This window comes from Mirounga leonina, unplaced genomic scaffold (genome assembly GCF_011800145.1).
Source record: "Mirounga leonina isolate KUSES-001 unplaced genomic scaffold, KU_Mleo_1.0 Mir_204, whole genome shotgun sequence".
In the NCBI taxonomy this organism is placed as follows: Eukaryota; Metazoa; Chordata; class Mammalia; order Carnivora; family Phocidae; genus Mirounga; species Mirounga leonina.
In genome coordinates, this window is record NW_023270513.1 from 21,560,109 (window position 1) to 21,587,809 (window position 27,701).

The following is a 27,701-nucleotide window of genomic DNA, read 5'->3' on the forward strand; positions in this document are numbered from 1 at the left end:
TTCTTATTTGCTATATCTCTTGTTTAGTTTTTATCTTTTTTAAAGTTTTTATTTAAATTCCAGTTAGCTAACATATAGTATAATATTAGTTTCAGGTGAATAATACAGTGATTCAACACTTCCATACATCACCCAGTGCTCAGCACAACAAGTGCATTCCTTAATCCCCTTCACCTATTTAACCCTTTCCTATACCCATCTCATTTCTGGTAACCATCAGTTCTCTGTAGTTAAGAGTCTGTTTCTTGGTTTGCCTCGTTCTCTCCCCACCCTTACTCATTTGTTTTGTTTCCTAAATTTCACATTTTGTTTCCTAAATTTCACATATGAGTGAAATCATATGATGTTTGTCTTTCTGTGACTGACTTATTTCCCTTAGCATAATACACTCTAGCTCCATCCATGTCATTGCAAATGGCAAGATTTCATTCTATTGGATGGGTGAGTAATATTCCATTGTGTGTGTGTATATATATACACACACACACACACACACACACACCATTGGCATCCATTACCATAGTAAATGTTTATCTATTCCCTCACTTTAAATCTGCTGTTGTCTTTAGGTCTAAAATGAGTCTCTTGTAGGTAGCATAGATATGGGTTGTTTTTTTATCCATTTTGATACCCTTTGTCTTTTGATTGGAGCATTTAGTCCATTTGCATTCAGAGTGATTATTGATATATATAAATTTAGTGCCATTGTGTTACCTGTAAAGTTGGTTTTTCTGGTGATGTTTTCTGTTCCTTTCTAGGATTTGTTGCTTTTGGTCTTTTTTTCCCCAAGGAATTCCCTTTACGATTTCTTGCAGGGTTGGTTTAGTGGTCATGAACCCCTTTAGTGTTTGTTTTTCTGGGAAACTATCTCTCCTTGTATTCTGTGTGACAGCCTTGCTGGATAAAGTATTCTTGGTTGCGTATTTTTCGACTTCATCATGTTGAATATATCATGACACTTTCTTCTGGCCTACTACATTTCTGTGGACAGATCTGCTGCAAATCTGATCTGACTTTCCTTGTAGGTTAAGGACTTTTTTCCCTTGCTGCTTTCCACATTCTTTCCTTGTCTGTGTATTTTGTGAATTTGACTGTAGTATATCTTCTTGATTGCTGGCTTTTGTTGAATTTAATGGGAGTTCTCTGTACTTCTTTGATTTCAATGTCTCTTTCCTTCCCCAGATTAGGGAACTTCTTAGATATAAATTTGCTGAAATGAACATTGTACTCTTTTTTTCTCTTCTTCTTGAACTCCTGTGATATGAATGTTAGTATACTTTAAAGAGTCACTAAGTTCCCTAAGTCTACATTTGTGATCCAATACCTTTCTTTCCCTCTTTTTTTCAGCTTCATTATTTTCCATAATTTTATCTTCTGTATCATTGATTCGTTTTTGCTTTGTATATCCTCATTGTCATTGCATGCAGCCACTTTTGCATCTTGGTTATAGCATTTTTTATTTCAGTCTGACTAGTTTTTAGTTTTTCTATCTCTGCAATAAGGAATTGTCTAATGTTTTCTATGCTTTTCTCAAACCCAGTTAGTATCTTTATTATTATTGTTTTAAAATCTGGTTCAGACATCTTAGTTGTAGCTGTATTGATAAAATCCCTGGCTGTGACTTCTTCCTGTTTTTTCTTTTTTAGTGAATTCCTCAGTCTTGTCATTTTGTCTGGGTCATTGTTTTTTCTGGGATTGTTAGGATATCCTGTTATATTTCTGGTCCTGAGAGTAATGGCTATATTAAGTAGAGGTCTGGGGGGCCAAATGGGGGAAAGGAAGCTAGATCCTGGTTTTGTTTTGGTCTGCTTGTTAAAAGAAGCTAGATCTTTAAAAAAATTTTTTTAAAAAAGGAAGCTAGATCTTATTTCCCTTAGAGCTGATCCTTTGCAGTAATCATTGATCAGTAGACTTGGAACATTGGAGGGGTTTGTACTAGTCTTTTGTGGGTGCAGTTTGTTGTGCTGATTCTTGGGTGGACTTTCCCTGATGGCTTGTATCTGCATGGCACAAGTGGGTGGGTCTTGTATGCAGCTCTGGCCTCCACTGGGTGGCGCTGATTTGCTCACTGAAGTGGGTTGGTGCTGATGCAGGGTTGAGGGGGTAAGGAATGGCATTGGTCTGCTATCTTACCACCAGAGAGGAATTTCATGCCCACCACTCCTCAGGAAGCCCTCAAAGAAGAGCTAACGATCACCCTTCTTATGTCCCTGGACTCCACCAGATCCCTGCTTTCATTCTGTGTGTGTCCAAGCTGTTTGCCTGCCTTGTGGCACAGTACTCTTGCATTTTATCCCAGGTATGTGGCTGAGTTTCAAAACTCTAAATTTTAGAGATCCACATGGTGAAGACCCACACTGATCCTCTCGGGGAGGGTCTTATGTTGTGGCCAGTGCTGGTTTTTCCCAGAAATCACTCATGTGACCATGCAGTTGTTTGGGTTTGGAGTGTATGGTAAAGTACGCAGAAAGCACCAAGATTTGCTGTCCTCAGCTCAAGTCTCTGTTCCTATGCTAGGGAACAGGGCAGCATGTTGGTGCCACCAGTTTCCCGCCCCCCACCCAAGGGGCCATGCTGCCTCTCCCAAATGCTCTTCAAGCAGGGGAAATGTTTCTCCCTGTGCCACCCAGGGAATCCTCATACCATGCTGCCCACTCCCTGGTCTCCGTCCTCCTTCCCTTCCTGAGCACCTCCAGGCACAGCCTTGCTAGGCACAACCCTGTGGATGGTGTGGACCTCCTAAACATAAGACTTCTCAGTCTCCTGTTTATAAAAACTTGTTGTAGTCAGCCCCTCTCCTTTTTCCAGTCAATTGTTTTGGGGAAGAGTGTTTCCTGTGCAATTTCCTGAGCACACTTTCACTCTTTCTCTCTCTTTCTCTCTCACTCCTCTCTCCGTGATCAAGACTCCCTCCCCTTTGCAGCACCTTTGGTTCTTTTCTCCCCTCAATCAACTCTCTGCAGCTCCTACCTTCTATGATGTGGCTGTTTTTCTACTTCTAATTGTGCAGTTTTCTCTCAGTCCTCTGATCGATTTCATGGGTCTTCAAAATGATTTGATATTTATCTAGCTGTGTTTGAGGGATGAGGCATGCCTAGGGTCTCCGTACTTCTCTGCCATCTTGTTTCCTCTATACCACATCTTCTTTATCCATTCATCAGTCGATGGATACTTGGGCTGTTTTCATAATTTGGCTATTATAGATAATGCTGTTATAAACATTGGGGTGCATGTATCCCTTTGAATTAGTGTTTTTGTATTCTTTGGGTAAATACCTAGTAGTGTAATGGCTGGATCATAGGGTAGTTGTATTTTTAATTTTTTGACCATACTCCCTACTGTTTCCCACAGTGGCTATACCAGTTTGCATTTTCAGTGCACGAGTGTTCCTTTTTGTTGCATAGTTACTACATTTTCATTGTCAATACTCTAGTATAGGCCTCACTGTATTTGGAGATGTGAGTTGATAGAGGGACTGATTGGTCCAGCAAATAGAGTTCATTGGGTTTATTTAAAATTCAGAAAGCCAAAGTGGGTTAAGGCAAAGCAGAGAAGGATAGAAGAGTTAAGGAAGTTAGTGGGAAGTGTAGAGGAGGGAAGAGTTTTACTGGACCCTCTCAGGTTCCCTGACTGGCTCTGAAAATTAAACAGATGATCATTAACTTGAGAAAAGCAAATATACTTCATTAAATGTTTACATATACATGGGTACCTTTACAAGAGAATGAAGACCCAAATGAGTGACCAGAGCAGGAAGTTTTTCTATCTTTTATACAAAGAAACAGCAAATTTGTAAAGAATTGACAAGACAAAGGGTTTTGGGGTAGGGGTAGTACCCAATGAAGAAGTTATTAGGAGGATAAGGATAGTTTAACAAGGTTTTTCATATAGCCTTCTAGGCCCAAATTCCCTGTCTCTGGTGATAAAGAGTATCTTCCCTCCTCTTGGTACAGGAAGGGTACCTGTCACATGGGAGATCTAGCTCCTGCTTTCAGGGAAGAGGGGTAGGTGAGGGAATGAGGTTTTTCCCAATTCCCTCATTTTAAGCTTTTTAATATTTTAAAGACTCAAAGATACTTAATATTTTAAAGACTCACTCCCTAGGGTGCCATATTTTTGTGTAGTGTGTCCTGAACTCCATCAGAAGCAATCTTAAAGGTCACAGTGTTCCCGTGCTGGGCAGCCATCGCCACCTCTTCAGCCTGCGAAGTTCTTCTCTTGGCCGCTGTGTGTCTTCCCCAACGCAAGCCCACTGTCTTGAAATCTGCAAAATGGCTAATAATTTGGATGAGTTTACTGAAGAGCGAAAAGCCAAACTGGCCAAAGACAAAGCAGAATTGGAAAGTGATCCACCTTACATGGAAATGAAGGGAAAGACATCAGAGAAGCTTTCTGAAAACAGTAAAATATTAATCTCCATGGCTAAGGAAAACATACTGCGAAACTGTCAACAGACCAGGAGTTCTTTGTACAACATATTGATTCAACAATTCTATACATTACTCATTGCTTACCACGATCAGTGTGGTCATCATACAACATTATTGCAGTATTACTGACTCTATTCCGTATGCTATATTTTTCATCTTTGTGACTTATTTTTAACTGGAAGTTTGGATTTTTATCTGTTTCACCCATCCCCCTCATTTACTTCGCCTCTGGCAACCACCAGTTCAGTTTGCTGTATTTGAGTCTGGTTTCTTTTCTGTTTGTTTCATTTTTTAGATTCACATGAAAGGGAAATCGTATGGTATTTGTCTTTCTTTGACTTATTTCACTTACCAGAATGCCCTTTAGATCCATCCATGTTGTTGCAAGTGGCAAGATCTTACTCTTTATTATGGCTGAGTAATATTCCATTCCATATATGTAACCATATCTTCTTTTTTTTTTAAAGATTTTATTTTTGTTTATTTAATTGACAGAGTGAAAGAGAGAGAGAGAGAGAGAGAGACAGTGTGAGAGGGAACACAAGCAGGGGGAGTGGGAGAGGGAGAAGCAGGCTTCCGGCCAAGCAGGCAGCCGGACGCGGGGCTCGATCCCGGGACCCCGGGATCACTACCTGAGACGAAGGCAGATGCTTAACAACTGAGCCACCCAGGCGCCCCTGTAACCATGTCTTCTTTATATGTTTGCTATTGATGGACACTGGGTTGCTTCCATATCTTGTTATTGTAAATAATGTTACAGTGAACTTAGGGGTGATATATCTTTTCAAAATAATGTTTTTGTTTGGTTAAATAAAAAAAAAAAAAAGAAGCAATCTTAAAATTACTGGCCAATTCATTCATGCTGGATAAGGAAGCACATGAGGGTAACTAGGACTGTTATTCCCAAATTAACATTGAATGGCTCCATTTTTTTTCCAGGTGCTTTCTAATATTTGTATTTTGTATCATACCAAATGTCAGTTAACAATTTATTTTTTCAGGTGGGTGTTTACAGTTCTATATGTCTACAATACACAGTAATGCGTTACAGTATGATATCATTCTATATCAATGCTAAACAAGTAACTTTTATTTATTGGTATATGGGAAGCAGAAAGAAAGTATATTCTTGGACATACCTAATGTTTTATTTAAGGTTTCCCTTGCATTGATGATGGAATTCATAATAAATATTTAAAAAAACCTTACTGTTACTGATTTCACTTCTGAATATACACATTGATGACATTTTTATAAATTTGAACATTTATCTGATATTCCTTCAAGAAGCAAAATAACCAAAACAATACTCATAATGCTAATTGATGTTTTTTTTATATTAGATGTTGGTAATATAGGTGAATTAGAGGTGTGTAAGGATTGAGAAATGCTGGATTCCAGTGGTGCCTGGGTGGCTTAGTCAGTTAAGCGTCTGCCTTTGGCTCAGTTCTTGACCTGCAGGTCGTGGGATTGCTCCCCAAGTCAGGCTCCCTGCTGAACGGGGAGTCTGGGAGTCTGCTTCTCCCTTTCCCTCTTCCCCTTCCCTCCATCCCCCACTCGTGCTTGCGCTCTCTCTCTCAAATAAATAAAAATCTTAAAAAAAAAATAAAAGTAAGAGAGAAAAATGCTGGATTCCAGTCATGTTTTTGCCATTAACAAGCTATGACACAAGATGTATAACTAAAATTCTTTAGTTTCTTTATTTGTAAAATAAAGGAGCTGACATGAGGTAACATGATTTCATGACCAGTAAAGCTATTCTTATCATGGCCTGTTCTTTCATGGAGGTTTGTTTGTAAAATGAAGACAGAACAGTGTTGTTAATTTAAATTGTTAATGTTTGTTATGGTTTTTAACTTTTCCAATTGTGAACAGGAAATCCGGGCAATTTTGAAGAAGGCCAAAGTTACTTCAGCAATTAAAACATTTTGCTTTCTTTAAAAAGAATTTATATGTTCTGAAAGACTTATCAAGTATAAGTGTATATATTTTAGGAGTAGCAATATTTCTAGATTTGTCTGAAAATGAATTCAGGCCAGGTCAAATATGGTAGAAGGCTAATATCTCTTGGGAACTTTATACTGTATTATAGTCCTATAGGACTATAGGTTTTATCTATGTGCATGTACATGTTTATCACTTTTATTTTGTTGTTATCTGATTTAGATTGTTTATGTCACTGTAGAAGAGAAAAATAATGAGTATGTTTGGCTTAATATTTCTTTTTTTTTTTTTTTAAGATTTTATTTATTTATTTGACAGAGACACAGCGAAAGAGGGAACACAAGCAGGGGGAGTGGGAGAGGGAGAAGCAGGCTCCCCACTGAGCAGGGAGCCTGATGTGGGGCCCGATCCCAGAAGCCTGGGATCATGACCTGAGCCGAAGGCAGACGCTTGATGACTGACCGAAGGCAGACGCTTGATGACTGAGCCACTCAGGCACCTCTGGCTTAATATTTCTTAGATAAGCCTTAACAGTTCCCAAGTTGTTTAATGTGATGTTATTTAAGATTTTGACTATTCAGGGTGCCTGGGTTGCTCAGTCTTTTAAGTGGCTGCTTTCTGCTCTGGTCATGATCCCAGGGTCCTGGGATGGAGCCCAGGAGCCTGCTTCTCCTTCTCCCCAGCTTGTGCTCTCTTGCTCTCTCTCTCTCAAATAAATAAAATCTTAAAAAAAAAAAAAAGATTTTGACTATTCATTGTTCAATGATTATGTTTTGAAAAAAAATTGTTAAAGTTGGATATATTAAGATATTTAACCATGGCTAACACGTGCATGTGTGCACACAGATACACACATAATTTCCATTGTGTCTTTCTCAGTTTTAGGGGAAAGGGATTTTAAATTATTATATAAAAATAAGACCAGAGTGGTTACCATTACAGATTACATTCTGAGACAACAAAATATTTGAACTTGCTAAGAGTTTTTTGATGTCCACAGTGAGGATCCAAAGAAATTGTTCTTTTTAGTTTCATTGCAGTTATCCTGTGCAAAATATATATATATATATATATATTTGTGAGCATTAAATTTCTTTGATTTTTTTTTTTTTTTAATGCAGCAGTCACACTCTATAATGAGTTTTTAATTCTATGTTTTTGGGACTGCAACTAATAGGTGAGAAGGACTGTTAACATTTTGTTGTTCAGTCAGCAAATAGCAATTACCCTTCAACTCTCCTTATCCCTGTTACCATGAAAGAAAATTCATTTAACCTCTCTGCAGCTCAGTGTAATATGCAAATTGGCTTGGGGAAAACGTAAATGTATGGGTGGTATTTGCTAATGTCTCTCTTTTCTTTCTTGCATTCAAAGAACTTCTTACTTTATTCACAACAGTTAAACTTGATGTCAACTCTGTTTAATTTTCAGGGTTTATAGATTAGGAATGTGATTTCCTAGAGTAAGTTCATTTTAACAAAATTCCACTAAACTAAAATTAACTGGATGTCCTATGGAGTGCATGATAGAATTTTAATGTATTATTTAGCTTAAGAAAATAAACCAATATAGTTTTCTTTTTTTTTTTTAAGGATTTTATTTATTTATTTGAGAGAGAGAGAATGAGAGACAGAGAGCACGAGAGGGAAGAGGGTCAGAGGGAGAAGCAGACTCCCCGCCGAGCAGGGAGCCCGATGTGGGACTCGATCCCGGGACTCCAGGATCATGACCTGAGCCGAAGGCAGTCGCTTAACCAACTGAGCCACCCAGGCGCCCAACCAATATAGTTTTCTTGTGGAAGTTAACATTTTATTATAAGTTTGACTGGTGATATTACTAAGAAGGTGACTTTAGTAAGTGTCCTAATATATTTACAATTTCAAATATATGAAGAGAATTTGAAATATGACTAGCTTTTGCTTGAATATTTGCAATGTTCTTTCCCCTTGCTTCTCTTTGATTGAAGACTCAATTTTCATTTTCATTCACATTTGCAGATTTTATTTTCATCATTATTGTGGGATAAGATGATCTCTTATGTTTTTCTAACAATAACTTTTAAAGGGGGATGGGGAAGAAAATATTCTTTGTTCTATAACCTGTTGGTAAATTTAACAGATTTGGATTTAAGCCATTTTGACTATCTCCAAAGTAATTTTGAGATCTTAAATTGATTTTAATGAATAAGGAATTTTTATCTTTTGAGAGAGAATTTTTATTTTCCCTCAGGAGATTTTTATATGTAACTCAGACATTTACAATTTGTTCTAAACGTGTAAGAAGTTTGTTTTTATGTTATGTAAACAACTAGAAAGAGAACACATTTCCTCTTTTGTGAGGAACTCTTAGAAAATGTGTGAGTACTGTGTAGCAGAACCTTCCTAGTGAGACCTGATAGGGAGAATAAATGCAGCCAGATAAAACCCTTTTTAAGTTAATAACAGAGTATAGAGAGAAAGATGGAATTTTTTTTTGGTGTTTTCAAAGGAAATTATAGTCTAGCTCAACATTGAAGTCAAAACCATGGAGAGGCAGAGCTGGAAAATTAACATAGTCTGCCTTCTATGAATCAGGTGAAATAAGTGGTCAGTGAATGTCATATGCACAGATGTCTGGAAATGGCAGTACTACATCTAATAATTAAAATTGGGCAGAGATAGTTTATGTACTAATCTACTATGATGAATATTTCCAAGGACATTCAAGTGCTCAAGTCTGTCATATTTACTTTCATGTAGACAAACCTAAGTGGATATGTATGTTTTTATTGAATTAAGGCCAAGACAGTCATAGCATATACAAGTCCATGTTGTTTTTGTTAACATTTTATTTTTTAACAGATGTATATATTGATAGTGGAATTATTTATGAAGTTGATTTAATTGAACAAATATACTTTAAAAATGTTAAAAATACTTCTTCTTGGCTACTGTTTGGAGATTATTGATTCATGGACTAAATGTATGATAATGTTTGCTTTGGGTAGTACATTGGTCTTTATCACCTTGGGGCTCTTTTTCTTTCTCATAAGTGCATATAACTAAAGTTTGGTTTTAATTGCATTCAGAAACATTACATTGGAAACATTGATACTAAAATGAGATGTTTCCCAAACTGATAGTTGCTGGAGGGGAGGTGGGTGGGGGGATGGGGTAAGTGGGTGATGAGCATTAAGGAGGGTACTGAGCACTGGGTGTTGTATGCAACTGATGAATCACTAAATTCTACCTCTGAAACTAATAATACAGTATATGTTAATTAAATAGATTTTAAGTTAAAAAATAAAATGAGATGTTTCCTGCTATTAAAATGTGTACACACCATTTACAATCATCTTTAATGTCTCCACAACCCTTGGAATTAGTTGTTTCATGTTTTGTAATTTTACCAACATTCTGAATTCCCCCAAGAAACTCTAAGCTATCATTCATTTTATTGATATTCCAGTGATTTGGGTTGTAGTATGAGATTACACATGGGAATAGGACACCATTAAAGAGAAATAAAATTCTTTGTACAGAACACATAACTCTTTATATTAGCCTTTAGCAGTGCACAAACTGATAAAGGGATGACATGACTAATAAGGGACTCCTGCACATTAGACCAACTGCCTTTAAAGCTTATGGGACTCAGGACAGAACTTGGTAATTTTAGCATTAACCCTTTGAAAGACCTACATGAATCTGGACAATCTATTCATCAATATAAGTGCAGTCACTATTTCTTATTATGTATGTAATGTATAGAATGTACTGAACTCATCCACCCACTAAATCTTTGCTTTTAAGTTATATTTATATGAACTATAACTAAATAATTCCAACTCTGAATCTCCAATTTATATATCGAAGGTTGAAGTTTTGGGAAATTGTGAAGGGTTTTCCTTTACATGTATGTGTGAGAGAGTAGAATCTCATTCTGTCATACAATAGGTACATTTATAGAGTTTTCCTTACTTTTTTTTGACCGGTAGAGCTAGAAGTGGGGAGAATCTTGCTTTCTCTTGGAATCCTCTGTTATATTTATTAAATATGTTTTTTCCCCCTTTGATCATGCTGATTAGTATAAGCGGGACCTTTAAAAACAAGGACCTCAGAAGTTGTGGAGGCTTGGGGTAGACTTCTGTTTTAAATCTTAATATATTTTGATATAATTCCTTGTCAGGATTATGCATGAACTATAAATAGATTCACTCTCTCCATACTCTTTCCTCTTACCATTGTAATTTCCATGTCTGCTCCAATGTGAATTAGCCAGCACTAAATATAATGAAAAATAAATATATGCAAAGTTGAATAGTAACAAGTTAAACATATGAGGCAATATGAGTATCAAATATTTATGTATTTATTTTAAAAATTTTGAAAAATTATTTAAATAATCTCTACACCAAACGTGGGGCTCAAACTCATGACCCCGAGATCAAGTGTTGCATGCTTTTCCAACTGAGCCAGCTAGGCACCCCATCAAATATTTAAATTATGAAATCTTTTTTTAAAAATCCATCAATGGAAAAAGTGTACTGTCTGTTTAGATTCCTCTACATATTTCATAGCAATTAAACTGCTTTTCAATAAATGAATGATGAAATGTTATTAAGTTTTTATATTATTGAAAAGGAGTCTTTACTTTATGCCTAAAATTCATACTATAATTTGGACTAGAACATTCAAACAGCAATGAAGTTTTTGGTTTTTAACACATTCAGAGGTTTAATACAGGCTTCACTCTGTTGTTTCATGTACATTATTTCATTTAATAGTCACAAAGACCATTTGGGGTATAGGTACTATTTTCATCCCTATTTTGAGGATGACAAAATAGGCTCAGAAAGTTTAAGTAATTGATCAAAAATAACACAACTAGAATCTGGTAGAGTTGTGATTGGATCCTAGATCTGTCTTTTTCTAAAACTTACGCATTTGAACATGCCACTATGTGGTCTTACAGCCTGTTCCATTGATGGATGGTGGGATATTTTTCTGATCTTTGAGTAAACTTGAGGAAGGGTCTTTAATTTTTAACTTCTTGAACCCTGGACCAGATGTTGGACTCCCTGATGGGTATAGCCACGCCATAAATTCAGAAGATACTGCCCTATTGCAGGTTTGTTCTCTTGATCCCCAGATAATCTTCCTGGCTTCTTTTTCATTCTTCAGATCTAATCCTGACTTCTTGCTCACTTATAAATGAATCCTCCTGACTGATCTTTCTACTCTTTTTGTTTGTTGGTTTATTTGTTACACCTGGCACCCTCACAAGTAATGGCAACAAACATTATCTTATATGTATAGTGTGTCAAGACAACTCTTTGACTTAGGTAACTTAATAACATAAAATCACTAATATGTTAATACCTAAAATGTGAGACTGTAAACTAGCTTATCCAAAAAAATAAAAGTATAAGCTACATTCTGGCCTTATTCTTTTCAATAAGCTGTCTAAATCTCAATTGGAAGTTTTAGTTGGAGTCTCCAGATTCCTTTCCTTAACAGTATTTAGTAGATTTCTTATAAAGCTTAGAACTTTAAAATTCAATAAAAGCATGGATTGAAAATACTTATCACACCTAAATGAAGTAAGTAAGCTGTTAAATAAAGCAGAGCATATGTTTGTGTGTCTAGACATAGATATAGATATAAGATATATATATATACACACGTGTATATACGTATATAAGATAGATAGATAGATAGATAGATAGATAGATAGATAGATAGATAGATAGATTCTCAATGCAGTTCTGGAACTAACCACTAATTCTTCTTCAGTGAAATATTGGTAGAGCCATAAGCAGATGTTTTTATAGAAAATCATTTTCTGGTCCTATTAGTAATTTCTAGTGGTATGGTTGAAGTAAATACGGGCTTTGGATTTAGACATGTGAACCCTAGAACTGATACTTGTTGAGTGATGTTTGGCAAGTTACTTTACTACTTTGCTTCTCAGTTTATCTGGAAACAATTTTCAGAATGGCTAAAGTTAAAAAAAATATTTGACAGTGTGAGGGGCGCCTGGGTGGCTCAGTTGGTTAAGTGTCTGACTCGATTTTGGCTCAGGTCATGATCTCAGGGTCATGAGATTGAGCGCCACATTGGACTCTGCACTGGGCATAAAGCCTGCTTAAGATTCTCTCCCTCTCCCTTTGGCCCTCCCCCACTCATGGGCACGCATGTGTGCACTCTCTCTCTCTCTCTCTCTCTTTCTCAAAAAAATTTTGACAGTGTGAAATTTTGGGAAGGATTTGGATTAAATGGAGCTATTACACTTTCCTGAAAGAATGCCAAATTGGATAACCACTTTGGAAAGCAGTTTCTTAAAAAGTGAAAATTTCATTTTGGATACTTAATGTTTTAAATATACAAACTTATTTATACATATTTTTTGTTTGTTTCATAGCTGGGTTAACAACTTTGGCCATGAAGGTCTTGGACTCTTATTGGATGTGCTGGAAAAGCTTCTGGACAAGAAACAGTAAGAATAAACATGAAAAATATCACTGAAGGGGAAATTAAAAAATTTTTAAGCACAACATAACATGTTTATTTCCCCTTTATTCAGGCAAGAAAATATAGACAAGAAGAATCAGTATAAACTTATTCAGTGCCTCAAAGCATTTATGAATAATAAGGTAAGTAGTAGTTATTTCTGCCTGTCACAAAAGGTGAGAGCTTGTTCAACAGTATATGAAAGTATGAAACAGTATAGTAGGTGTTTATTTGGTTTTCAAAGAGTCTTTATGATGCAAATCATCATACGTTTCATCAAAATATTATTTAAAATATATTTTGCTTCACAATATATTTATTGGTAGGTTTTTATAATTACGGAAGCACATAAGTCTGTTGCCAAATTAGATAATACTTTTTTTTTCTTTCATGGTTAAATATTTTATGTTGAATACCATTTTTACAGTGTTTTTATTTCATTGAAAAGGGAATTTCAAAGCTATGGTTTGACTTATTTGCTAAGAACATTATAAAGTTAAGATTTCTATTTTATGTTTAATTAATATCAGTGAGTTAATATACATAGAAGACATTCCTGGAAGATTGCAGGGTTTTTATGTATATGTATACCAGATGCAGTATTAGAGACTTTATGAATTCTAGACAAGGGTTTTTTCCTAAAAATAATCTTTGCTCAGGGTGCCTGCGTGGCTCACTTGGTTAAGTGTCCAACTCTTGATTTACACTCAGGTCATGATCTCAGGGTTCTGAGATGGAGCCCTGCATTTTGCTTCCCGCTCAGCACAGAGTCTGTTTGTCCCTCTCACTCCCTGCTGCTCCTCCCTCCACACGTGCACATGCACGCACGTGTGTTCTCTCTCTCTCTTAAATGAATAAATAAAATCTTCAAAAAAATAATCTGTGCTGAAGTTATGATGTTATAGTTACTATTTCTTTTTCTTTTTTAAAAAACTTTTTATGTTTTAAAAATTTTATTTATTTAAGAGAGAGAGAAGGAGCAGTGGGGAGAGGCAGAGGGGAAGGAGGGGTGGGAGAGAGAGAGAGAGAGAGAAGCAGACTCCATGCTGAGCAGGAAGCCCAATGTGTGGGGCTCCATATCGGGACCTGGAGATCATGACCTTAGCCGAAGGCAGACACTCAACCGATTGAGTGACCCAGGCACCCCTTAAATGATTTTATATATTTATTTGAGAGGGAGAGAGAGAAGATTGAGAGAATGAGTGGGAGGAGGAGCAGAAGGAGAAGCAGATTCCCTGCAGAACAGGGAGCCCGGTGAGGGACTCCATCCCAGGACCCTGGGATCATGACCTGAGCTAAAGGCAGACACTTAACCGACTAAGCCACCTAGGCACCCTATAGGTGTTTTTTCTATAAACAATTTTGTTACTGTATTAGACATGATTTCTTCTATATTCCTATAACGTAAAATACCACTAATTCACTAATTGTATAATTCTTTTTAGATGATGTTTTAATAATCTCAAAATATTTACTAGAAATAATCATAACAATAACCAAAAACTGGCCAGATATATAGTTGTTAATATAATATATACAGCTATTAATGATGTGATAAGATTGTCTAATCTGTAAACAGTCTTTCTTAAACATGGGATTATATATGATTGTATATATTTATATATTATGCACACATGTATCAGCAAAGGATTTTTGGCATGTGGAGTGGATGCTTACTAGTGGACATAAGACTTTTGTGTAGACTATACTAATTGCACTGTTCCTGGAAGTCTCTTCTGGAAAGATTTCTATCACCATTAATACAGAATTTCTCAACTTCTGTGCCCTTAGTGTTTTGCAACAGAATTATGCAGAATCTGATCTCTTAACAAGAAAGCACTTAATGAACATTCCATCTCCACAATTCAAGATGAATCTCTTTCTTCAGTTGAGGGAAACAGAAATAATAGAACGGTATAGTACTAGAAATCAGGAGATATAGTACATGCTTTACCACTAAGTTGAGTGGCCTTTGGAAAAGCACTTGAAGTTTCTGGCTGTCAATCCCCTCATCTGTAAAATTAGCTGTAGGAGTCTTTGTTTTAAATTCTTATTGACTTGCATTGTCAATTCTCATAGCTTACCAGGTTATTAAATATCTATAACCAAGATAGTCAATAGAGAAAGTCATAGTAGTGAGATTTCCTGTAGAGCTTTTGTGATAGGACATACGCTGATATGTGAATACATAATTACTTTTACTTAAGAGTTTGGCAGTTTGGAAGAACATGATGGTTTGACTTATATTATTCTAAACTAAGGTTAACCTGTAGTTAGGACATGTTAATATCTTGCATATAAATGCTCAGAACATGAGTAAATGGTGAATCTTTTAAATTATAGGCATGTGAAACAATAGGCTTGTAGTATACATTCAAAATTAAAAAAAAATATGTAGTGATATATCCCCTTCATGTTGGAATAAATTGTCATAAAGCATGAAACTTTCATCTGAAATTACTTAAACTTAACATTTGTTGGCTCCAAGGAATTTAGATTACCTTCTTCAAAAACTCTTTGCCTGGGGCGCCTGAGTGGCTCAGTTGGTTGAGTGTCTGCCTTCGGCTGGGGTCATGGTCCCAGGGTCCTGGGATCGAACCCTGCGTCAGGCTCCCTGCTCAGTGGGGAGCCTGCTTCTCCCTCTCCCTCTGCTGCTGCTCTCCCCCACTCTCTCTCTCTCTCTGACAAATAAATAAAACAAAACAAAACTCTTTTCCTTTGTACAAGACATGTAATAATAGGATCATAGTAGGATCAAAAGCAAAGCATTGCCTCTTAACTTCCATTGCTGTAATATTGCTCTTATGTTTAGATTTATGGTTTTTCATTATTTATTTCATTTTTATTTTTAGTATGTCCCTATGTACTAGAAACTACTCTTAACTTATAAATGAAAATTTGAAAATTTGAATAATTTTACTCTCAGTCTATTTGATTTTTAAAGCTGTTGTTTTAAGTTTGGTAATTGCATGGTAAACCTGTCTCTTAGTTTTACACATACATTTTTCACTTATTTTCCTTGCTATTTAGTATCTACTGGCCACCTTTATACATGCTTGTCCATTCTGTTCTCCTTGCTTCTTTTTAATCTTGTCTCTTCCATTTCTTTTTTTATTTGCCTTATCTCTGTATATATTATTTATTGTGACCTCTGGTAAAGTTACATTTAAGAGCTTTAATTATATTCCCCTTCTCTCCCCAAATTCTTTTGGAAGTTAAATTAGGCACCATGAAAATAATCATATATTTGGTACTTATCTAAAAGTTAAGCTTCAAATGACAATTTTGATCTGATGAAATGTTGTTGGATTTTTACTGTTGAAATTGTATAAAGAAGCAAGTGTTTCATAAGAAATCTGAGAAATACTTTTTGGGACAAAGGTCAAAGAAAATACCTTCTAAATATAGTGAAAATTCAATTTTTAGCCTTTTTTAAACATTTGTTTACCTATTCATTCTTATAATGCACACTTCTGTGGTTGTAGTCAAGCCTAGAAAACAAATGAAAATGATGTCTCCTCTGCCTAGTTCACTGTGACACTTATGAAAACCCAGGCACCATTTACTTGGGTTCATGGCTTTTGTAATGCAGCACAGCTTCTCAAAGGGGCAGGATAATAGATGGTATGGGAAAACCTACAGAGGTTTATTGCTTCTTTAACTGGCATATAGTATACAAAAGAGCTTTACAACATTTTACCCTTTTTGTTCAGTTTAATTTAATACACAAACATATTGGAGAATTTAACCATGGATTCCAGATGTCTCCACGAAGATCCAATGACATAAGTAGAATTTCTTAAGAAAATCGTATCAGGGGACGACTGGGTGGCTCAGTCAGTTAAGAGTTTGTCTTTGGCTCAGGTCATGATCCCAGGGTCCTGGGATGGAGCCCAAGATGGGCTCCCTGCTTAGTGGGGAGCCTGCTTCTCCTGCTCTCTCTACAGTGCCCCCTGCTAGTATGCTGGCTCTCTCTCTCTCTGTCAAATAAATAAATAAAATCTTAAAAAAAAAATCATATCAGTATGTACTTTACATGTTTTTCTTTGTCGAAGAAATACTGATTGTTCACATATTTCTCCCAAATCTTTATGGAGTTTTTAGGCAGGCTAATGTAGATCATATCTGATCAAGGGGAAAAAACTCCAAGATATAGTCATTTAAAATAAAAAAACAAAGATAAGTAACTGCATTTGAAAAACATTTCATATAATTAGGTAGAACCTCATTGTGGAGGTGTAGGTTTTTAGAAGATCAGTATAAATTGCTTTTTAAATTAAAGATGTGTTACAAATACATTTTGAATGAAGAGTCTTTTTTTTTTTTTCCTTTAGTTTGGATTGCAAAGGATTCTAGGAGATGAAAGGAGTCTTTTGCTATTGGCAAGAGCAATTGATCCCAAACAACCCAACATGATGACTGAAATAGTAAAAATACTTTCTGCTATTTGCATTGTTGGAGAAGAGAACATGTAAGCATTGCTATATTATTATGTTAACTGCAAAGAAAATGGCACTTGCGAAATTAAAATTACGTATTTTGTGGTTTTCATTAGATAACTTGCATGAAAATATTATCATCTTTTAGAAAATAATTTATTGGCATTTTATCTTATCTATTTACATTTCAGCATCTTAAAATTTTTTTTGAAACAGATTTAAATAGATAGACCCCTAATGGGAAATTCTTCAAAGTTCATTTCACTGTAAAATGAATGAATAGAATTTTATCTAGCTGAAGGTAAAGTAATCATTAGAAAATGGGCTGAATACAAAGACACACACAGACACACAGACACACAGACACACAGACATCCCCCATATGTGCACATCACAAAATTTGACTTCTTTAACTCACTGAATTGACTAGATGCTTTTGTTTTGTTATTTTATTTAAAGTAGTATTTTACTTTATCCTACTGTAATAAGTGAAAAAATGAATTATGTATAAAGTGAAGTAAACTAACCTTTTAAAAAGAAAGAACAAAAAGACTGCATTTATTCAGAGTGCATGTATGTGTTAATTTTAACAGATTGTTGCTGAATGTACCTTAGTTCATACCTTCTTATGAAAATAATATTGACTGAGAAGCAAAATTTCAGATTTGATGTCATTAATAAGTCTAGTTAGTATGGAACCATTGTGATAAAGAGTGAAATATCTGCTAAGGGGATCACATACTAAAATATTTCTTTGAAATTGTGTGTGACAGTAATAATTTCAATTTGAATCAGAATAGGGCCATGCAAAGATTTAAGAATATCCTAATACAGTGACTTTTTCATACCTATCAGAATAAAATGAGATATTGCTTAATGCTGCTTAGTGTCCTTAGAGATCAAAAGCCAAACACTAAACAAAAATATTATCAGAGAGCATTAAGTCTTAGAACAAACTAAGAATGAAATAACATATGCAAAAGATTTCCTTAGGTTTTATAGAAAAATTAGTTTATACATGAGTAAAAAATATTTTTCTTGTCAATCGGATTTTCAGTACTTAATTCATATAATACAACCTATTCTGGTATATTTGTTATAGTTGTGGCTACAGTTTGATAAGCACAGTATACTACATAGAGGTTAATTTGATTCAGACACTGTATAGTGATAGTTACCAATATTTTTGTTTATGTAAATAGTTTTTTTTTGTGCTAGATAATTATAGATGCTTCTCTAATTACCTAGACTTTCTTTTTTAGTTTTTCTTTCTTGTTCCATTTTGAAAGAATGTTGATTTTTTTAAGTTCTTTCAAATGTACTTGCTCTTTCTAGTACTTTATTATAAAATTAGTTTACATGTGAATAAAATTTTAATAATAGTAGATGTCATATTATGCTTAAATGATTATTAATATTTATGCTAACACATGAAATACCAAACCTGGAATTTTAAATTTCAGTGTTTATCAGTTAAATATCTTAAAGAATGTTACCCAGGAAATTTGTTTTCCTCAAGGCTTTTTAATAGAATTTTCATTTTGATGCCCTAAAATTATTTAAAGCTATCAATATTTGACTTGTAGAAATACGTGTATAGGAATACAACTCTTAAAGTGTAGTGGTCGCTATAAACATTAAATGCCAGAAAGGAAATAAGACTGAAAGAAGCAGATAACCCATATTCATAATGTGTGTGTAAAATGGATTTCTCATTTCTAATTTTTTTCCCCCTCTATAGTCTAGATAAACTTTTAGGGGCTATAACTACTGCAGCAGAAAGAAATAATAGGGAACGATTTTCACCAATTGTGGAAGGATTAGAAAATCATGAAGCTTTGCAATTACAGGTGAGTTGGTTTTGTCTTAAGTTGCTTCTGGGGTTATATTTAAAGTACTCATTTTGTCTGATGCCAACTCCTTAGCTATTATTTAAAGAGAATGAAACATAAAAATGAAATTCTTCCTATTGCTTGGTCATTTATAAAAGCTAGAAGTTTTATCTGTTAGAATAACAATTTGTTTAAAATTAGGAAAAGTACTTCTGATTACTATTAATATGGTATGATTATCATTAATATTTGGAAGAAATTTAGTAAATAATAAAATAAACCATGGGAATTAAAGCTTTACTAATAATCAGAACAACAGGGTAAGCAGTTTAGCCAATTGTATTATCCTAACAGATGTTGATGAAATCTTTGGGCTTATGGTAGAAATTTAGGAAATCTAAGCATATCTTTATACCATTCACACAATATTCAGAAGTCTGACTCACCAGAATAGGGTGGGGACAAAGAATTGCAATTCTTTGGTCAGAGTCTCTCTCATGGCTCTGTGTATACCCAGCCTAAATGTCTTATTTAGAAAATGACAGAACTCACTATCTTTTCTTAGATGGTTTCATGAAATGACCCATTTTATGAAAGATAACTTTGTTCTTGAGTGATGAGAACTCATATTTATTGGCCATATTTATGGTATGAGATCATGGGCTAAGCATTTTAATTTACATATATTATCTGATTAAATTCTCACAACAACCCAGCTGTGCAGGCACTATTATCATCTCCATTTTGTTTATAAGATGGATAGGCTTATTGAGACTAGATAACTTGTCTAAGCTGACACAGCTTGTAAGTGGTAGAGTAAGAATTTGATACCAGGTTTTTGGTCTTCAGTGCTCATCTTTGTCTTTTGTTTACCATGGGGAACTCTTTTTGAATTATTTTTTAACTCCTGTAGTATCATTCAACAAAGATGATGTAGTTTTGGAATATAGGTGAGGTTTGGTGGGTTTGAATTCTTGTGAGGCCTTTGGTGCAAAATGGTGGTTTTATTAAAGCATGGGGACAGGACCCATGGGCAGAAAGACCTGCTGCATTGGGGTTGTGAGGGGTGGCTGATTATATACTTGGGAGTGGGGGAGATAAGGAAAAGGCAGGTTTTCAAAAGAAATTTCATATGCTAAAGAGGACCTACAAGATACTGGAGGCCTTGCCATTGTCAAGTTAAAGGTGTTTTTCCCTCTAGCAAGGCTTGAACTTTAGGACAGTTGGGAGCTTCCTGGAGGAACATTATACTCTGCCTGCCTCAAGTATTTGTCAATGGGCTGCAGATGATAAGGACATTTAATTTTATCTGCATTTCCTTCTGGAAATTAGGTTATTGATAAGAATAATTTTATCTGCATTTCCTTCTGGAAGTTAGGTTATTGATAAGAATGCTTTTTTCTTGTAAATCAGTAAGACTTTTGTAAACTGAGGGAGACTCTTGTCTTGCAGGACTGCAATCTCTATAAGTTAACCATTTGTTTTTCCTTCCCTTAGCTTTAGGGCAGCCAGGAGTGCCTGAGGAATGTCACACATAACCCACCTGGGGGAGGGGGGATTTGTGGGGTGTCAGCTTGTGCTTTGTCCTCAGCTTTCCTTCTCCTCTCTCCTTAAAGAGAAGATGGTTCCAAATTTAATTTTATCAAATTATTTAGTAGTGAGTGTTTAAATGTTAAAATTTCTTATCTGATGTAAAACAATTTATTTTCTTTTTTATTGTGTTACAAAGTATTAGTATTTTTTTTTTTTTTTTGCAAAAGTTTGAAACTACAGCAGATAGATGAATTGGCTTGTCCAAAGAGAATGCTGTAGTGTTACGAAAACTATAATCTGTCTTTAAATATTTAAGGATCTTTGTTAATTGTTACTTCTCCAACTGTGATGATCATTTTGGATAAACTTTTACAGTTTGTCTTTTATGTCTAATGTATTACATTTTTAATAGTTGGGATATTTCCTTCTACTGTTGATGTAGGAAAGATATTAGGGTTCAAAGCCTGATGGCCAAAAAAGAATTCTTGATATGTCTTTGGTGCAAAAAGGTGATTTTATTAAAGCAAGGGGACAGAACCCCTGGGCAGGAAGACCTCCACTGGGGTCTCGGGGGGGGGTGGCCCATTATATACTTTCAAATTGGAGGGTAGCATAAATCTCTAAGGAATTTTGAAAGCAAGGTTTCCAGGACCTTGAAGGGGCTAGCTGTTGTTAGGAAAAGGTCATTTATTACTGTCTGATAAAACCTTAGTCATGAGACCCTTCAGATGTGTCTCAGTGGGTCATATGCTTGGGTGATGATTGTCAACATGTATCTTGGAGGGGGTAGAGATAAAGGAAGTTTCCAAAGGAATTTTTATATTTTAAAGTAGACTTACAGCATCCTGGGGGTCAGTTAAGATTGCCTTCTGAGTTTAGCAAAGTTAACCTCCTGGCAGCTGAGTTCTTAGAGGAATGTCACTCTGCCTGTTTTAAGGACTTGTGAATGGGCTGCAAGTAGTAAGGAAATTTAATTTTTCTTTTGCCTTTGTTTCCTTCATCACTCTTTTCCTTTGTATGTACTTATTATAAAATTTATCTCAAAAATTTTTAATATCTCTACTGAAAGATTTGAAAACTACTTTTTAGATGAGTTCTTGAAATCTTTGTTCTTGTTCCTATAGTTGGGTTTACCTAACTAAATTTCACTGGCATTCAGTCATTTGTAGGAGTTTGTACTTGTCTTGCAAAGTTTAAGAGAAAGTAAGTATTTTAGATATATTCAAAGTATTCTTTACTTGCTCAAATGACTCACTTAAAATCACACAGCTATTGAGGGGTAGAACTATAATTTGAAGCCAGATCTTTTTGATGCAACATTTGTATACTGCATTTTCTGACCTTTAAAATGACACCCCTCCACAGAGTAGTTCACCCCAACAAATGGGATAGGAATGACAATTGCTAGCCTTCAAGAAGTTGGACTGAATAGAATGATAAAGTGGCAAATTGTTGACAGGTAGCATATAGAAGAATTATAAGCATCTTGCTAGATATTCAAGAAATTGTTGAATACTGATTATAGATGCAAACATATGCAAATCATAATTTGAAATGTCCTATTTTGATGAGCTAAAAATTAGTAATTTGTTATATACAGAGCCTATGACTTATAAGAATTGTGACGTGGGTTTATTTATTTGGACTATTTCATGTGATTTAAAAAATATCATCTAAAAGTTCAAAAATATATTCAGAATACAGAATGAAAACCAAAAGTTGGAATTTGTTGTTTAAAAAATAAAATTAGTGCTGTATTTTAACAGAATTACTTCTGAGACTATAATAACATTTTGAGAAGTCTCAGGATATTACAGAAATAGAAAAAGTAATTCTGTTAAAATACAGCACTAATTATATTTTTAAATAACAACTATATGCATTTTTATCTTTTTTTATTTTAAAACAGGTTATTAACTTCTCACAGAGGTTTTCTAGCTCATCTTTCAAGTGAAATTTTGTCCATGTGATAGGATTTTCATTATCTTCAATAGTTCAAGAAACAGATAGACAGTAAATCATATATCTTCATATGCTCTCTCTTAATTGACTTCCCTTCAGCTTAATAGCATTCTCAGTTCTCACCCATACTACAACACCTTTTGATCTTTATTAATCTTCAAACTAGCCTCTCATCTTCCTTTTTTATTTTATAGTCCCACTCTCTAAAAGAATCATCTGTACTTGTTTTCTGTATTTCCTAAATTACCTTTTACAACTCAACATTTTCACAGTTCTTAAAAAGGTTGATAGTGATCCTCTAATTTCAAAATCCAATGGCCTTTTTCTAATCCTCATCATTTGGCACTATTAATCACCTCCCTCCTTGAAAATTTTACTATCTTTGGCTTTATGGGCCCCATTCTCTCCTTGCTCTCTGACTACTTTTGTCTTTTCTCTTTTTCATGTGTTTCTTCTCTTCTTGGGTGTTCTGTTTTATCTGGTCTATCCTTGGCCTGCTTCTAGTATTATTTTTGTTTAGACATACATATGTACATTTACATACATACACACTCACATATATTTTATCTTCCTCATAAATATCCTCAATTGGTTCTCTAGTTTTAGCATCCAGCTATATTCTAGCAATTCCCCATAATTATAAGTCCATGTAATTCAAACCTGTTCATCTCTATTCAAACTTCTATGTCCAAATGCTTAACTAGATGTCTTAGAGGCATCAGAAAAATAAGAAATTAAAGATAGCATTTATAAGTCATGTACCGATGTTCCAATACTTTACATATGTTACCTCATTCTGAATTCCATAGCAATTCTATGAGAAAGGTTGTAGTATCCCCATTTTGTAGATGAGTAAATAGGCTCATAGAGGTTAAATAACTTCCTAAGGATCACAATATAATTTGGAGGCAAAAGCCCAGATATTAAACACTAGGGAGTCTGGCTCCAGAGTACACGCTCTTAATCACTACATGATACCTCCTCTTATTAACTAAGCAAGTAGCCATATATACCTCAGTAGCTCCTGAAGGCATCTCTGTGTTTCATCATAGCTCACTAACTCACATATTTAATCACACCCATGAGTTAGCAAGAAAACAGTTATATCTAGGATATTTTGTTTAAGAATGTGGGAATTATCTAATTCATTTCTGAAAGTGTTCTGTGCAAAAACAAGTGTTGATGCTTACATAGACAAACCATCAGGTATATGGACTGATTCTTTGTAGCTTGATTCTTTCCATAGTGGTTTTCAAGTATTTAGATTTTACTCTAAGCATTAGCTATTAGTGCGCTCATACCATCACATATGAGGAAGTAGGCTTGGATAAATATTTATCATGTTAGTTCCAGTACATTTATAATAAAACAAGGAGCTACAGCTTATGAATAAGGAGAAAATTTGTGGAAAAATAAGTGTGTTAAATAGTAAGTGTTGAATGAATACCTGATATCACTAAGGAAACTTGTTCTATTTATTGACAGTTTTATATTATGACCATTTTAAAAGTAGAATTAGTATAATTGGGGGTTGTATAGGTATATTTGTACAATATATTCGTCAAATATTTACAAAAGTAACTTCTGACTTAAAGAAGGGTGCCTCTCATTTTATATCTATTTCAAAGTTGAGTAACTGTCAAATCTTTTTTTTTTGTAATGGAGGGTCACTAGTGACCTCCATAATACAAAAAGCAAGACCCTTTTTAAGTTGTCATATTGGCTTCTCCAGCACCAAGTGACACTATTGATCATTCTTAACAAAGCTCTCTCCTCCCTCAACTTCCATGATACTAAACTCCCCTTGTTTTTCTTTTACCTATATTTTACATTTTAAATCTTCTGTCTCTATGCTTGGTCCTTAAATATACTGCTTTCTAAGAACTTGATCCTTAGTTCTTTGGTTCTTTGTTTTGCTCATTCTGTACATTGTCCTTAGATAGCCACATCCATCCTTATGACTTCCATCTAGCACTTCTTTGTGATGAATTTCTGTGTACTCTTCTTTTTCATATCCGTTTAATTCAGACCCCATATATTCAGCTGTCTCCTGACTGAATTTCAAATTCAGTATTGTCCTTAATGCTACTTATCTTCCTTTTCTTCATCCTTCTCCTTCCTACTCCAGTCCCCTCTCCAATCTTAACCTGCCTTTGTTTTGTATTCCCAATCCTGGTTAACTTTAGCATTATCCACCAAGTTGCATAAACCAGAAATGTAATAGTCATCTTTGAATCTACTCTTTCTCCTTGCACCGTATTCCTTCAGTTACCAAATCCTACCAATTCTACTTTCTTAGTGTTGTTCTTTCCTTCATTAGTATGGTATCCCTTTCCTTCCACCCCTGCTGCCAATTCTTTGTTTCAGTGCATTGTCATGTCTCATTATTTTACCATTTTCCTGAACTCTTAAATAACTTCTCGCCTTCATTCTAGCCCCCTTTAAATCATCTTCCATAGACTTATGCTTCTGAAATGCAGTTCTTGTCACATCACTGCTTCAAATCCAAGAGTCTTCCCATAGCCTCTAGGATTAAAGTGTAGACTTAATCTGCGCAAAATACTTCATCATCTGATTCTTGTTTTCTCTGTAGCCTCATATTTCACCACTCTTCTACTTATACTTTTTGGTCCAGTCATACTGTGCTCAGTTTCCTGAACATTTTATACTGTTTTATCCTTCTACCTCCATACCTTTATACATGGCTTCATCCTGCCTGGAATCCTTCTTGATTTGACTTAATTAACTTACTCTGTATGTTTGTATCTTCCTTAGTACTTATTTGACTTAAGCCATCTTTTTTCCTAACTCCTGCTGGGCTGAGATAAAGAAAGACCTTGTTAATGTCAACAACGTATTTAATAAGGTCAAGTGTGTGACAGTGTCAATAAAATTTTGAAAGCACACTTTGTCACAGCTAATGGCAATATGGATAATCTGTCTGAGAATGCCCTGGCGTTAGCAATTATTGTACTCTATAGCTCTTTGAACCGTGATCAAACAGATTGATAGATGCTTGTATAGTTTTTAGAGCTGATAAGTTAAAATAAATAAAAGGTCTTAGCATTTTCCCAATAATTTTATGAAGATAATTCATGTTAAAATAGTTCCCCTCTCTACCACTTAGAATTTTTTGGTAATAAAAATTTTTTTGGTAATGATATGTCTCATGCCAAGAAAATTTGAGATATTTAATTACCATTTACCCATTATATTTTAATCATTTTATTGAGGACAATTAGAAGTTATACAGAAAACCCTAAACAAATACAGAGCCTTGCCTTTAGAATGTTTATAGTATCATTTGTGATATTTCACACTGCATCACATCCCATACCCCAGGATGAGAGCAATAGCATCCTGTGACTACAGAATGTAGATGATTATTGTAGAAAGATAATATAGTGTTGTAGTAAAGGAACGATCATAATGTGATGGAAAAACTGATAGTAATTTAGTATATACTTACACATTGTACAAATTATTGGATGCTTTATCACATGCACAGTGTTGGTGTTTTTTTATATATATTTATGCATTTATTTGGCAACATATACATTTATCATGTAGAAACGGAGATCATTGAAATGCAAATAAAGAAACTTACTGTTTTTAGTGGTTAGAAATCAAAATTTTGGTCCTAGCCTACCATATTTATTAATAATGGAGAAAATTCACTGACTTATTGTGAATCTTAAATTTTAATTCTCATGGAACCTGTATTTAAAACAGATATGGCAGACTGTTTTGAAACTTAAAGCTATTATAAAGAAACCAAGCAACAGAAAGAATCTGGAGAATGGACTTTGTGATATTCAATTCAAGGGCACTTGTTTTCTTTCCAGTAGAGGGAAAAATGTTATTCAGCAATACCAGATTTGTACATTGTAGTGTTGTAGAATGAATCCAAAACTAAAAGTCATGAGGTACAAGTTCTTGTCTTATATTTATGGCTTATTATTAGCTATATGATCTTGGGCAAATCAACTAATCTTTCTAGGTTTTCAGTTTCTTTAAAGGAGCACATTGAACCCAGAGTATTTGATACTTTTAAGCAGTACTCTGCTTTAAAATCACACGTTTCTTTGTTTTCCATCTCTGGGGTTGGATTTTTTTTTTTTTTTTTTTTGAAAGCAGATTCATTTTACATTGTAAGCAGACAATCATGATCTTAAAGATTTATATACTTGGAAGTTGAACATGCCAGTTTTCAAACTTTCATTATTTGGGAATGAGTTTTGTACTTCTTTGGAGCTTAGGTTTTAGATAGTAGGCCAGAAGCCTTTTTCATTAAAGTCTCCAGTGCAGTGCTAAACAATCAAACTTTGCAGTATCCTATATTTGTGCTGTCCAGTATGGTAGCCAGTAGACACACATGGCTGTTGAACACTTGAACTGTTGCTGGTGAAACTGAGCAACTGAATTTTTCATGTTAGTGATTGTAATTAAGCTAAATTTGCATTGTGACTAATGGCTCTGTACTGAACAGCATAGCTCGTGTGTGTGTGTGTGTGTGTGTGTGTGTATTGCATACAAATGTATGCTGAATAGAGAGTGAGGTGGCAGGAAGTAAAAGGGAGTGAGAGACTGTTATTCTGGATGATGGGATGCTGCCCATACTTCATTGTTCATGAAGTTGAATGTAACACATTCCAGGAACTGTTTTCTACCTTTCCTGTTTGTTTTGTTTTGTTTTGTTTTTGCATTTTTTTATGCATTTTGATAACCACTTTGTTTTTTTAAGAGGTATAAATGACATATAAAATAACCATTTTAGGGCGCGTGGGTGGATCAGTCGTTAAGCATCTGCCTGTGGCTCAGGTCGTGATCCCAGGGTCCTGGGATCAAGTCCCACGTTGGACTCCTGGCTTGACGGGAAGCCTGCTTCTCCCTCTCCCCCTGCTTGTGTTCCTGCTCTTGCTATCTCTCTGTCAAATAAATAAATAAAACCTTTAAAAAAAAAAAAGTAAAATAACCATTTTATATACTAGACAGTATATTGTTAAAATAATTGTATTCTGGGACGCTTGGATGGCTCAATCTGTTAAGCGTATGCCTTCGCCTAGGTCA

At 34.9% G+C, this 27,701-nt stretch overlaps 1 protein-coding gene across 1 annotated transcript in view; it reads left to right on the plus strand.

The window, feature by feature from the left end:
* The window catches only part of DIAPH2 (diaphanous related formin 2), a 959,330-nt gene that overhangs the window by 245,221 nt on the left and 686,408 nt on the right, over positions 1-27,701 (plus strand). The window contains exons 6-9 of the mRNA XM_035028841.1: positions 12,777-12,851; positions 12,939-13,008; positions 17,200-17,336; positions 19,046-19,154. Of these exons, the coding sequence (XP_034884732.1) occupies positions 12,777-12,851; positions 12,939-13,008; positions 17,200-17,336; positions 19,046-19,154 (391 nt within the window). The remainder of the gene's footprint in view (positions 1-12,776; positions 12,852-12,938; positions 13,009-17,199; positions 17,337-19,045; positions 19,155-27,701) is intronic.